General features: G+C 43.6%; 1 protein-coding gene across 3 annotated transcripts; it reads left to right on the top strand.

The window, feature by feature from the left end:
• The first annotated feature begins 342 nt into the window (after positions 1-342).
• LOC101279657 (zinc finger protein 883-like) lies at positions 343-13,710 on the top strand. 3 transcript variants are annotated; one of them, XM_033401338.2, is made up of 8 exons: positions 343-466; positions 1,509-1,596; positions 7,984-8,109; positions 8,475-8,548; positions 9,191-9,317; positions 10,849-10,944; positions 11,135-11,214; positions 11,688-13,710. In XM_033401338.2, the coding sequence occupies exons 3-8, from the start codon at positions 8,079-8,081 to the stop codon at positions 13,128-13,130; spliced, it is 1,851 nt and encodes a 616-aa protein (XP_033257229.1). In that variant the 5' UTR covers positions 343-466; positions 1,509-1,596; positions 7,984-8,078; the 3' UTR covers positions 13,131-13,710. The 3 variants fall into 3 exon arrangements, with proteins under 3 accessions (XP_033257229.1, XP_049563073.1, XP_033257230.1); XM_049707116.1 differs by lacking the exons at positions 343-466; positions 1,509-1,596 and adding an exon at positions 5,791-5,917; XM_033401339.2 differs by lacking the exons at positions 343-466; positions 1,509-1,596 and having other exon boundaries at positions 6,260-8,109.
• Positions 13,711-14,232: the final 522 nt, after the last annotated feature.

Below are 14,232 nucleotides of genomic sequence, written 5' to 3'. Positions count from 1 at the left end.
ATTGTTAGCCAGAATCATTTCGGGGAGGGAATGTAGGAACAAAGCTTTAATATGCGGAGGCCAGTGGCTGGAGAGGGAAGGAGGGACTCATAAAAAACTGCTTTGTGGGCGGGGCTGGGAAGATAGTGGGGGTGAAGGTGAGCGGGGGCTGGGGGTAAAGTGCAGGATGGTGGAGGAGTGGGGAAGTGCCTTGAAACTTAAAGTGTTTTAAATAATTGCAACAACAGGAAAAGAGGAGGCAGGAAATGTTTGTTGTCAGGCACGTGGAGGAGGGGTGGGGATCTGGGACTGACGCAGAGCTAAAAAGTTATAGGGCAGGAAGTTCTCACAAATAAACGGTCTCGCTCTCCTAAGTCAATCCAGCCTCGGTTATGTCAAGCAACGTTTTAATCAGCCTTGTCAAGGTCTCCGCTGGAACATCGGCTCCGCAACGAGTGCCTGTGTTCAACTACTACTAGTCATTCAGGTACCCCGTTACCATTTACTTTTCTTCTAGCATTTGCCATTTTCTTTTTTTCTTTTCCTTTTTTTTTGGCGGTACGCGGGCCTCTCACTGCTGTGGCCTCTCCCGTTGCGGAGCACAGGCTCCGGACGCGCAGGCCCAGCGGCCATGGCTCACGGGCCTAGCCGCTCCGCGGCATCTGGGATCTTTCCGGATCGGGGCACGAACCCGTGTCCCCTGCATCGGCAGGCGGACTCTCAACCACTGCGCCACCAGGGAAGCCCTCTTTTTTGTTTTTAATATTTATTTATTTGGCTGCGCCAGATCTTCATTGCCACGTGCGGGATCTTCCTCGCGGCATGTGGGATCTAGTTTCCTGACCAGGGATGCAACCTGGGCTCCCTGCATTGGAAGCGCGGAGTCTTAGCCACTGGACCACCAGGGAAGTCCCGTCATTTGCTTTCTTCCTTATTTGATTTTTCTGTGTATATGTTGTGTTGTTTATTTTACATTCCTGGTATTTAGAATAGTGCATGGTATACAGTAAGTACTCAATAAACATCAATTCAATGAATGAATAATTACCCTGTAAAAATACTCAACGATTTAGACTTTCGTAGGCAGCGAACCACTCTATTGATACCACTGAATACAGTCGACCCTGGGGGTCGGTAGATCCGCGATTGGCTGAATCCGCAGACGCGGGACCCGCTGAATGGGAGGGCAGAATGTAATACTACACCATGTTACATAAGGGACTTGAACATCTTTGGCTTTTGGTATGCGTGGGGTGGTGGTCCTGGAACCAATCCTCTGCAGATACTGAGGGACGACTGAACTTGTATCTTTACTTGTACAATTAAAAGGAACTAGTGTAAACAGGGTGTGTATTCTTTGGTTTAACAATAATCCTGTATAAATCAGTAACACTGAGCCTGTTACTGTTTGGGCTAGATGACTGTGTAAATCTAGTCAGGGAGAATAGGGTGTGTCTTTTAAGCCTTTAGTCCTTTCAGTTGTCATAGTTATCATAGATAAAAGTCAGTGACCTTGTGCATTTCTCCAGACAGAAAGCTTGCTGTAGCTGAGAAGTATGTGGACATCAGCCTGGTCCAAGCTCTTACCTCGCTGACTGTGGATTTCTGTGTCTTTCGGTGAGTAACGAATAAGAGCTTGTGGCAGGGGCTCCCCACTTCCCTTCACGTTGTAAGATAATTTTTACCCTGCAGAACATTTTCTCTTGACTGTGGGCATCCGGGTGCATTTGAGATTGAGGTATCTTGTGAAATGAAATTTTTCAGTTATTTATGTTGGGTAAGCGTCGACTGAAAAAAGTGCACAACGTGCGAGTTGTGAGTTAGGTTTTATTTGGGGTAAAATGAGGACTATATCCTAGGAGACAGCCTCTCAGATAGCTCTGAGGAACTGGTCCCATAAAGGTAAGGGGGAGGTCAGTATACATGTGATTTGGGTGAAGGAGGACACGTGCAATGAAGCACACAGGTTGGCAGAGGGTTGCTACTAGTCATGAGGAACAGATGTCTCTGTCAATGATTTTAGTCCTTTTCTAGATATAAGAAGATGCAAGGAATTGGTCTCATAAAATCTTCTCCTGAAGAATATCTAACTGTCTGAAGACCTGTTCTGCCTGTTTTTCCCAGAGCACAGAGCGCTCATTCCCCAGCTCTGCCCCGCACTCCTTTCAGGGTGTATTGAAGGTCAGCCACTGCAGTGGCTAGTTACCTTGTAGAGGCAGACTGCAGTTTTTCATCCACAAAGGCTTTGTTCACAGGGTGTCAGGATGGGCAATTTATTACCTTTTAATTATGAGTTCTACTATTAAGGTCAGCTTTGTTCTTTTCAAGCGAGCTCAGCTAACCTGACAACCCCCAACGCTTGAAAGTCAAGACATTCTTTAAAAAGTGATGCAAATTTCATTAAGGTACTACCTGAAATGAGAGTTCAATTGACTTTGTATGGAATGAGTTTTACCTCGTGCTGTGTTAATTAAATATTTGCTTTTCCCCAAACCATATAAAACATAATAAAAGCAAATTAGTCATCAACTTTTAAGTGCAAGTAATTTGGTTATAAAAGAGTATTCTCTTACAGAATTTGATGCTTCCTTTACTTAAATAGAATTCACATTATTTTAAAAACTCACTAACAAGCTTCTTTTTTTTTTTTTTTGCGGTACGCGGGCCTCTCACTGTTGTGGCCTCTTCCGTTGTGGAGCACAGTCTCCGGACGCGCAGGCTCAGTGGCCATGGCTCACGGGCCCAGCCGCTCCGCGGCATGTGGGATCTTCCCGGACCGGGGCACGAACCCGTGTCCTCTACATCAGCAGGCGCACTCTCAACCACTGCGCCACCAGGGAAGCCCAAGCTTCTTGTTTTTATCATGTATTACATATATTTTAGTGATTATCATTTATTATTTATTTTTAAAAATTTATTATTTGTTTATTATTATTATTTTGGCTGAGTTGGGTCTTCGTGGTGGTGTGCGGGCTTCTCATTGTGGTGGCTTCTCTTTTTGCAGAGCCGGGCTTTAAGTGCACAGGCTTCAGTAGTTGTGGCTCATGGGCTCTCTAGAGCACAGGCTCAGTAGTTGTGGCGCACGGGCTTAGTTGCTCTGCCGCACGTGGGATCTTCCTGGACTAGTGCTTGAATCTGTGTCCCCTGCATTGGCAGGCGGACTCTTAACCACTGCGCCACCAGGGAAGTCCCCTATTCTTATCATTTAGTGTGTGCACACTGAAAAATTCCCCGGGTGAGTTTTTGTCTCCTGTCAGTGGTCCACAAATATTTATTACATGCCTACATCGAGCCTGTTCCTGTTTGCTCAGGCCCACGGGTACAGTGGCAAACAAAATTTATAAGGGTTAGGTCCCCTGGAGTTTACAGTCCAACCATCAAGCCTACTTGTAAATGATAGCTGGTTTTGAGTTATTTTATTTTTTAAATTATTGTTTGGCCCTGCCCATGGCATGTGGGATTGTAGTTCCCTGACCAGCGGTGGAATGAATCCATGCCCCCTGCATTGGGAGCAGGGAGTGTTAACCATTGGACCACCAGAGAAATCCCTGAGTTATTTTAAATGAGAGCATGTCAATGGAGGACTCAGTCTAAGGGCTCATAAAGTCTCTTGGAAAAAAAAAATTTATTGAAGCCAAAATCCAGTCTTAGAAATGACTAGGATACAGACAGGCAGTGGGCTAGGCTGTGATGGGGCCAGGAATGGGGAGAACATTTTAGCAGGACTCTGCACATGTAAAATCCCTGAAGCAGCTAAAATCCCTGGATTGTACCAGGGTGTGAGCAAGACAGGACATGGCTGAGAAAAGAAGCAAGAGAGGAGGAAAGTGAACTAGATTGCAAGAGTCTCAGCCACGTGACTTGTAATCTGGAAAGCACGTTCAGGGTTTAATTTAATTTAATGCCGGTTGGAAGCCATTGTGAGCCGGGGCATCAACAATTAGATTTGTGTTTAGCAGAGCTAGCTGCACCATGAGGATGCTGGGTGAGGATGGAGTACAGAGGACAAGCTTGACTGGTGGAGAAAAGATTAAGGGTTAGTAGTAGGATTTAGGAATGAGTGATGGTCATCTAGACTCTTGGTGGCTACAAAGTAGAACAAAGTGATGATTTGGGGGGATAGATTGAAGGTGGAATCCATACTCATTCATTTCTGCACCCAGAATGCTGTACACTTTACGATGTGGCTAGTGATGTGCTAGTGACTGGGTATAGAGTTTTAATAAGAAAAGGCCATTCTCTTGGACATTACAATCTAGTGGAAGAGAAAATAGAAGTAAGCAAAGAACTAAATATATAATTACAAATTCTGAGGGCTACATAGGGAGACTCAGACAATAAGATTGGCTTTATATTAAATATGGGGCTCACAATAAAGGTGATTCTGAGGAAATGACATTTAAATGGACAGAAAAATGACAAAGGAAAAATTATCCATGTGTGGCAGGGAACGGGGAAGAATTTAGTAGTTGAGATTTTCTGTGGAGAGAGCACCATTGAAATGACTGGAGTTGGGTGGAGAGAGGGTGTGGCTTGCATTAGTCCCTGTCAGTTTCTGCTGTGGGGTAGGGTGAAGTCTACAAAGGAATAGTTTTAGGTTTCAGGTGATTGCTGCCTTTGGGGGATGGGGGAGGAAGTGTGCCCATATTTTAAAATTTCAATGGCTGTTGTGGGCTTAGGGGAGAGGAGTCAAGGATTCTGTGGGTTTTAGTTGAGTCCAGCCCACAGGAGGGGAGAAGTGCTTATCAAATAATTAATCTTCAGTTTTAATTAATTACAGCTGTGGGGGTGGGGTAAAGGGTGCGATACCAGTGATGCCTTCTGCCTGCTCTGAATACCTAGAGCATTAGTACTCCTTACTGAGAGTGCAGATGCTTGAAGTGAAAAGTTCTGGGGAAGAGATAAGTTCAGTCTGATAAGCTTCATCCAAGGTGCCTGCAAAACGTTTAGATGGCCATAGTTGAAAAGGCAGCAGGATACATGGGTCTTAAGCTCAGATTTGAGTTCTCAAACTGGAGATTTGGGTGTTATGAGCATAGAGATGGAATTTATTTATTTTTAATATTTATTTGGTTGCACCGGGTCTTAGTTGCGGCACCTGGGCTCCTTAGTTGTGGCAGACGAACTCTTAGTTGTGGCATGCATGTGGGATCTAGTTCCCTGACCAGGGAATCTAACCCGGGCCCTCTGCATTGGGAGCAGAGTCTTCCGCTGCGCCACCAGGGAAGTCCCGAGATGGAATTTAATTTCAAGGGAATGCATAGATGTGGAATACACAGAATAAGGTGAGAGATAAGGGCCAGGACTGAGCCTTGAGGACAGTCAACAGTGGGAGAGAAGCTGGCCAATGATCCTGAAAGACAGTGGCCAGAGAAATAACATGCTGTAAGGAACGGCACCAAAAACGGAGGAGAGCTTAAACAAGCTTTATTTGGGAACGCTCCCGGGCGAGGTTCACTGGTCCGAGAGAAAGGGGCCAGAGAAGTCGCGCCTGGGTGCGGGCGCGAACAAAATTTATAGGGGTGGACGCAGGGGAGACGCTTGCTGTGTGAAGCAAACCCCTTTTTTGGTAATCTTTTGGATGTTGTGGCAATGTCGGATGTCGGTTGCATCAGCTTCAGAGCCGTTGGTTCCGCCCCTCGGGGAGCGGGCGGTTGCATCAGCCTCAGAGCTGTTGGTCCCGCCCCTCGGGGAGCGGGCGGTTGCATCAGCCTCAGAGCCGTTGGTCCCGGCCCTCGGGGAAGCGGGCGGTTGCATCAGCCTCAGAGCCGTTGGTTCCGCCCCTCGGGGAGCGGGAAGACCGGGGCCGAGTGCAAAGTCCCGGGCTGATGCCGCTCGTGTGTCCGGCTGCATTAACCACCCTGGCGGGGGTTCCGTCTGACTCCCTGGGCCCTTACCCGGACCTGCTGGCCTTACGGATGCCAACCAGGAGATAATGGTAACAAAAGCCCAGAACAGAGGCTGATTTATAGAAGAAAGTAGTGATAGAATTTTTCTGATGAACGAACTAAGTCAAAGACAGGATGGCATTCACTGGATTAATCCTCTTAAATCCTTGGCAGTCTTGGCAGAGCAGTGTCAGTGAGGTGGTGGTGAGACAGAAACCAGTTTGGAGTGTAATTAAGGGAGGTGAGGAAATGGGGAGAATGAGAGGGTAGACCAGTCTTTCCAGAAGCTGGATGGAGAAAAGCAAGAGGGACTGAGCAGTAACTGTAGGGCTAAGGGGGACCCAAAGGCATGAATTTGTTTCAAGATGGGAGATTTTTAATTTTTTTCAGATGACCAAGAACATTTATTTACAAAGAAGAGATGCAAGGCTATATGTATTAGAAAATACAAGGCAATATTTAGAAGATGTAAAAAAATGCAATCACTTATTTTAAGACAACTCTCAAACTTTAGAAAAATTATAAAGGAAAAAGGAAAAAAAATTAGTAAGGAAAATACCTGTCTCCAAGCCCATGCACTTTCTCTTCATTTTTTTAACATTCCTTTTTTTTTTTAATCTTTTCCATTAGGGTTTATCATAGGATATTGAATACAGTACTCTGTGCTATACAGTAGGACTTTATTGTAAGATGGGACATCTTTCATTATGTTTCAATGTTGGAAGTATGAGTACAGTGGAGTAGAAGTTGATGGTGATGGAAAAGAGCAAAGGAATAATTAATAAAGCAAGCTTTCTGAGAAGGTAGGAAGGGATTAGACCAGTGGTTCTTAAAGGGGAAATTTTGCCCTCTAGGGGACATTTGGCAATATCCCTTTCACAACTAGAGGGGATACTACTGGATAGAGTCCAGGGATGCTACTAAGCATCCTACAGTGATAGGATGGTACCCCCATAACAAAGAAGTATCCAGCTCAAAATGTGCCAAAGGTGGGAAACATGACATAGCAAAGTAGCAGATACTGACGTTAGATAAGAAGGCAGACATATCTTGTTTGCAAAGTGAAAGAAACCATGATGCTGTGGAACTACTTTTGTACTAGTGGCAAGAAAATGAGGAATCCTTCTTTCATTGGTAAGAGTTTGTCTGCAAAGTAAGATGTAAGATCATTTGTTATTGAAGAGATAAGGTTGAGACCATATGAGATTCAAAATCTTGGAGGAATTGTGGAAAGGTCTTTGGATAACTAGGAGTTTAAATTGCCTGTTGGGCTTTTCCTTTAGTGTTGAAGCCCCATTTAGAGTACGTGGACTCAAATTTTTAGTGCTTCCCGTATAATTTATTGGATAGGAATTACCCAGGCAGGATAGACAGATGGTTGGAATTATCTAAGGCAGGTGTTATGATTCCTCAGAGAGGAATTTGAGGTTTTAGAAAATATATTATTGAAGGGATGGGTCATGGCATTTCATATGTAGTGCCAAGGAAATGAGGATTATAAATAGCAATATGGTGGAAGTATGGATGGCTTGGAAGCTTCTATGAGGTAGGAAAGCAGATGCAATACAGGCAAAAGAGTGAACAAGATGGAAGTATACCTACTGTGTTCAGAAAGTGGAATGTCTGACTTTTTGCCTTCGTAGAGAGCAAGAGTCTCAGGTGATGATAAATTTAAGGTGTTTGGTTGAGATGTGGAAGCCATGGACGTTTGCTAGTTTATGCCCAAGAACATGGAATCATCTTCAATCCGAGCAGGGATGGGAGTTAAAATGAAGAATGGGAGTCAGGTGACAGTGACTTTAATGGGTCAGGTCTATATGTTGGTGCTAATTCAGGGGAGAAGCCAGTGAGGTGCCTCAGTGGAGATGGAATTTTTGATAAGTGGTGGGTAATGTGGTTTCATAATGTGGAGAATGTACATTAGGAATGGAGAAGGTCAAGAATACCCACTATATTGCTTTGAGGTTGTACATGGCGTGCAAAACAATGACCCAGGATCACAGACAGCTTGAATCTGAAAGGAACACATATTGGATGCATGGTGATGTAACTGTCCTAAGTGCAAAGGAGAAACAGAAAGCTTGTGAATTCTTTTGTTAATATTTCTTTATTTCAGAGCCCTGCCTGGAGTGGATCATAGAAGCAGTAAGAGGAGCATCCTTGTTCTCCTGGTTGCTGTCTGATCATATTTACTACTTACGGACTTGCAGAATGGCAGCCCCACATCTGTCCACTATATGTGGTGAGTTCCTAGGGTAGATTCACTTTACCAGGATTAAGTGGGCATAGAATAAGGGAGTTGAGTAGCCACAGGGGACTGGGAAGAAGGGGCTGAAATGAAAGGAGGTGGGTATGGAGCTCTGTGAACACTTGGTGCCCCAGAATTTGCTCATGTCGGATTCAGTGCCCTTTGGGATTTTAGAGGAAGGGCATATGTGCATGGTGGGGAGAGGGAAGAAAATTTCAGGGTGGCATCTCCTTATCCCATCCATTTGTTTTATAAAGCTGGGAAGGGTAACAACTCAACCTTTCTGACTTTCAACTTCCCTTGCTAGGAAAGTTGAGACTATGTATGTGCCTAGAAACTCATGTCACCCTCTCCTCTAGCTCTGCCTGTCCTAGACCCTTCCTGTGCCCATGAGAGGATCACAGAGATGGAAAACTTCCACTCTGGGTTACAAGTGAGTCATAATTTTTTTTCTTTCTCCTAAAATACATTCCTGTCCCCTGGGGTGAATGCGTCTCCTTCCAGTACTCTGGAACCTCATAACCCATCCTGCATTTTGAAACTTCTGATGGTGGTTAAGGGACTTCCAAAAAAAATTCTTCTACTACCTTACTACTTACAGTTTTTTTTCAGGCATCTCTCCTGCTTAGTGCTGTTAGTAAAAAGTAAAAAGTAAAAGAAGGATATAAGACTGTCTTAGCCTCAAAAATGTATGGCCACTCTGTGGGAAATAATTTTTTCATTTAGGTAGTATTTCTCTCATTCTTGCAACGTGTTCAGGTCTCTGATTAACCCTGCAGATAGAAGAGAGTACGATTATGAAAGCTTTCAGGCTAGGAGTGGAGAGATACATTTCATCATGTGTTAGAGAGGCCTTAAATTCTTGAGGCTGGTTGAAATTCCTTAAGGCGTGAGCATGAATAGAGAAGGAAAGATTCTGAGAACTGAATCCTGGGTTAAGTGAAGAGCCCTCATCAGAATCTTGAATTTACTGTGAAACAGGTGTTTCATTTCCAGTGCTGTGGTGCATGATCCTCTCCCCAGCAACATTGGTGGGGTTGGTGGCTGGTTGAGACAGGATGTGTTGTCATTTTAGAACTCAATAACCTTTGAGGATGTGGCCGTGGACTTCACCCAGGAGGAGTGGGCATTGCTGAATTCATCTCAGAGAAAACTGCACAGAGATGTGATGCTAGAGAACTATAGAAACTTGGTTTCACTGGGTAAGACTAACAGAATCCCTTGATTTATTTACTGAATTTGAGCATGGATTTCTTGGGTGAGTAAGACCCAATCGACTTGTGACACAGACTATAGGAGGTTTTTTTTTGTAGGCTTTTACTTTTTTTTTTTTTTTTTTTTTGCGGTACGCGGGCCCCTCACTGTTGTGGCCTCTCCAGTTGGGGAGCACAGGCTCCGGACGCGCAGGCTCAGCAGCCATGGCTCACGGGCCCAGCCGCTCCGCAGCATGTGGGATCTTCCCGGACCGGGGCACGAACCCGTGTCCCCTGCATCGGCAGGCGGACTCTCAACCACTGCGCCACCAGGGAAGCCCTGTAGGCTTTTACTTTTAAGAAAAATTGCCATATTGAGACATAATTCTCATACCATAATTTACTCATTTGAAGTGCACAAAACAATGGGTTTTTTTTTCTAGTACATTCATATAGCTGTGCAACCGTCACCACTGTCTAATTCCATAACATTTTTGTTGCTCCACCTATAGGGTGTTTGATTCCTCCCTGCCTGCAGCCCCTGGCAACAACTAATCTACTTTCCTTTTCTACAGGTTTCCCTATTCAGCATTTCATATTAATGGAATCATACCAAATGTGGTCTTTTGTGACTTATTTTTTCACTTAGCATAATGTTTTCAAGGTTCATCCTTGTTGTAGCATATGTCAGTACTTCTGTCCTATTCATTGCTGAATAATATTCTCTTGCATAGATATACAACATTTTGTTTATCCATTCATCAGTTGATGGACATTTGGTTTTTGACACTTGCTGTTACGAACAGTGCTGCTACAAACACTCACATACAAGTTTTTGTGTGGACATATGTTGTCCTTTATCTTGGATATATGCCTAAGAGTAAAATTGTTGGGTCATTTGGTAACTTTATACTTAACATTTTGAGGAGCTGCCAAACTGTTTTCCAAACTGGCTGTATCATTTTACATTCCCTTCAGCAACGTATGCAGGTTCCAAATTCTCCACATTCTTACCAACACTTATTTCCCGTCTTTTTTTTTTTTTTTTGCGGTATGCGGGCCTCTCACTGTTGTGGCCTCCCGTTGCGGAGCACAGGCTCTGGACGCTCAGGCTCCGGACGCGCAGGCTCCGGACATGCAGGCTTGGCGGCCATGGCTCACGGGCCCAGCCGCTCTGCAGCATGTGGGATCTTCCCGGACCGGGGCACGAACCCGTGTCCCCTGCATTGGCAGGCGGACTCTCAACCACTGCGCCACCAGGGAAGCCCGGGATGGGAATATTCTTAAATTAAAATGTCACAGATCCTGTTCACTTACCAAGGTTCAGTAATTTCTCTTGGAAAGACAATTTTCCATTTATGGAAAGTTGATCTCTGAAATGCTTTACTTTTGCTTTCTCTGTTAGAATTTTGTCATTTTGCTGCTTATAGTCACAACTGCCTATCTTCAGAACCTCAAAGAACAAGTTGTTGTCACAGTTTGATGGTAGTTTTTGTTGTATACTGCATGGTCCTCTCATATGTATCTTTCCCCATAATAGGACATCAACTCAGCAAGCCTCCTCTCATCACCCAGATGGAGCAGGAAGATGAAATGGACATAGTAGAGAGAAGAATTCACCAAGACACCTGTTCGGGTGAGCACCAGGCATATATGAATGTCTTGCCTACAAGATCTGTTCCCTGTGCTAAACATGCCACCATTTTATACTCTAGGAACTTGAGGTTGTGTTTCCCATTTGTTTCAGATTGGGTTGGGGCATTACCTGCTTTTTGTCAGCATATTGTCACCATGTCTTTTCCAAAACTTTTTCCCACTTTGTTCAGATGAGCTGATTCTCCTTAAAACCAAACAACAACAGCAAAAACAAGGTATTTTGGAGAAATACACGCTCAATGGCAAGAAGGTAAGAGTCACATGGGATAATTTCTTGTCCTCACATTAGAAGTCCAGAATTCTATAAGATAGAAAAGGACTAGAGGGTAATATGAGTGATATCACACTCATTTCACCAATAGAAAGCAGAAGATTCTCTAAGTATTCATTTGAAGGAAACTCATAACTTAGTTCCAAAAATGGTTACAGAGAATCCCCAAGGTAAATAATTGCATAATGGGATTAGTTGTTAAATGTTTAAGATACTCACTCTAAGGCAATTTTATCTTAAATCTGTTGAAGAGACTCCAGTGAAGCCATCTGGTAGAGCAATCAGCTTATTCAAGCTGATAAACTCAGTCAGAAACTGCATATTCACTAAGAAAATGTGAAACTCTCATGCTAATAAAGTGCTCATGAGATGTATCAGAATTTATGTCAGGGGAGATTCTCAGTCATGAACATGATAAATCCTGTGATTGTAACTCATATTTTAATCAATAGGAACAAAGTCTTGGAGGCAATCCCATTCAATGCAGTGAAATTGTTGAAGCCTTGAGTGTGAAATTTAACATTACTCAGAATAAAATTTACCCTAGCAAGAAAGCCCATCGATACCTTGACTCTGCAAAAGCCCTTAGAGATTCTTCACGTCTTAAGCCATCTGAGGGAATTCTTCCTCAGGAAAAATCTTATGAATGTAAAAAGGACGAGATTGCCTTCCTCAGGAGTTCTAACTTAGCTGGGCACAAGAGACAACATACAGAAGAGACATCCCATGAACGCAGTGACTTGGGGAAAGTCGTAAATTCAATCTCACACCTTAAGAAGGATGAAAAAACTCACTCTAGAGAGAAACCTTTTGAGTGTAATCAGTGTGGTAAAGTATTACAGAGCCATTCATCCATTAAGTTGCACATGAGAATCCACACTGGAGAAAAACCGTATAAGTGTGATCAGTGTGGGAAAGCCTACAGCTCAAGCTCTTACCTTACGCGTCACAAGAGAATTCATACCGGGGAGAAGCCCTATGAGTGCCGTGACTGTGGAAAAACCTTCCGAGATAGCTCACTTCTCAGACAACATTCAGGGACTCATTCAGAAGAAAAACCCTACAAATGTGATCAGTGCACCAAAACCTTCAGTAGAAGCTATAGGCTTGCCATACACCAGATAACACATACTGGAGAGAAACCCTATACGTGCAATGACTGTGGGAAAACTTTCAGTATTCTCCCATATTTTAAAAGACATGAGAGAATCCACACTGGAGAGAAATCCGTTGAATGTAGCCATTGTGGTAAAGCCCTGAGTAGTCAGTCATCTCTTAAGGTACACCTGCGGATACATACTGGAGAGAAACCTTTCAAGTGTGATCAATGTGGGAAAGCTTTTAGGCTGAGCTCCAACCTTATCACGCACAAGAAAATTCATACTGGAGAGAAACCCTGTAAGTGCAATGACTGTGGGAAGGCTTTCAGGGATCGTTCATGTCTTAAAGAACATGTGAGAATTCACACTGGAGAAAAACCCTTTACATGTAATCAATGTGGAAAAGACTTCAGAGTGAAATCTTTCCTTATTTTGCACAAGAAAATTCACATGAAAATGAAACATGAATGTAAGGAATGTGGGAAAACCTTCCATGGTCTCTTATCTTATGGGAGGCATATGAAAATCCATACCAGGGACAAGAAACCTTTTAAGTGCAGTGAGTGTGGAAAAGCTTTTAGCAGGCATGTGTCCCTTACAGTACACATGAGAATTCACACTGGAGAGAAACCCTACGAGTGTAATCATTGCGGAAAATCCTTTAGTGTAAAGTGTAATCTCAATGTGCACAAAAGAATACATACTAAAGAAAAACCCTATAAATGCAATGTCTGTGGGCAAGGTTTCAGTAAATCCTTTCCCCTTCGGCGTCATGAGAGAACTCATGCTCAATAAATCCCCTTTTAATGATATCCATGTAAAGTAGCTTTCAGTGAACTCTCAATCTTTAAGGCATACAACCAAATGCTAAGTGAAAAGAACTGGTTGTGAAGAATGTGAGAAAGCCTCTAAGTAATGCATATATGGAAGAAACCTAAGTTATGCAATGACTGTGAGAAATCCTTTATTCATTCATTATCCCTTAGAAGATATGTGATAACGCTGAAGGGAAAATGTTTTAATATCTTCAAGACTTGTTACTTGGGCTTCCCTGGTGGCGCAGTGGTTGAGAGTCTGCCTGCCGATGCAGGGGACACAGGTTCGTGCCCCAGTCCGGGAAGATCCCACATGCCGCAGAGCAGCTGGCCCCGTGAGCCATGGCCACTGAGCCTGCGCGTCCGGAGCCTGTGCTCTGCAACGGGAGAGGCCACAACAGTGAGAGGCCCAAGTACCGCAAAAAAAAAAAAAAAAAAGACTTGTTACTTGAGAAAAATAAACACCTAGTGTTTTAAGCCAAGATGTTTTCCATGTGTTTGTTGCTTTGTTTTGTGTGTGTGGTGGTGGTAGGGAGGTTTTTGTTTTTCTTTTTTCACTCCTAATTGACTAGTCACTAATCAACAGAGTCCACAGATGGTCAGTTTTTAAAAATAAAGTTTTATATATGGTAACAAAAGTGAAACATTATTTGGCACAGGGATGTATGTTTAATAGAAGTTTACCTATTGGATAAAGCTCTTAAGTTGTGCTTACAAATCATCTGTGTACCTCTATATTTCATGTGTCCTAACCTACCATTGCCTGCACAAAGTCTGTAATGAACCTTCCCATGAAGATTGCAGATGGTGAAATTCTCCTTGGAATTCTGAACTTTTTCCAACACATTTTGTTTACATTTAACATGTAGAAGAATGTACAACTGCATGAATTTTTACAAGGTAGAACACTTCTATATTAACTGCTGTACACTCTGGTTAAGATATAGAATATTAGGGCTTCCCTGGTGGCGCAGTGGTTGAGAGTCCGCCTGCTGATGCAGGGGACACAGGTTCGTGCCCTGGTCCAGGAAGATCCCACATGCCGCGGAGCGGCTGGGCCCGTGAGCCATGGCCGCCGAGCC

The sequence above is a fragment of the Orcinus orca genome, chromosome 3, assembly GCF_937001465.1.
Source record: "Orcinus orca chromosome 3, mOrcOrc1.1, whole genome shotgun sequence".
In the NCBI taxonomy this organism is placed as follows: domain Eukaryota; kingdom Metazoa; phylum Chordata; class Mammalia; order Artiodactyla; family Delphinidae; genus Orcinus; species Orcinus orca.
Note: the sequence above shows the minus strand (reverse complement) of the source record. Positions and strands in the feature narration are given on the sequence as shown.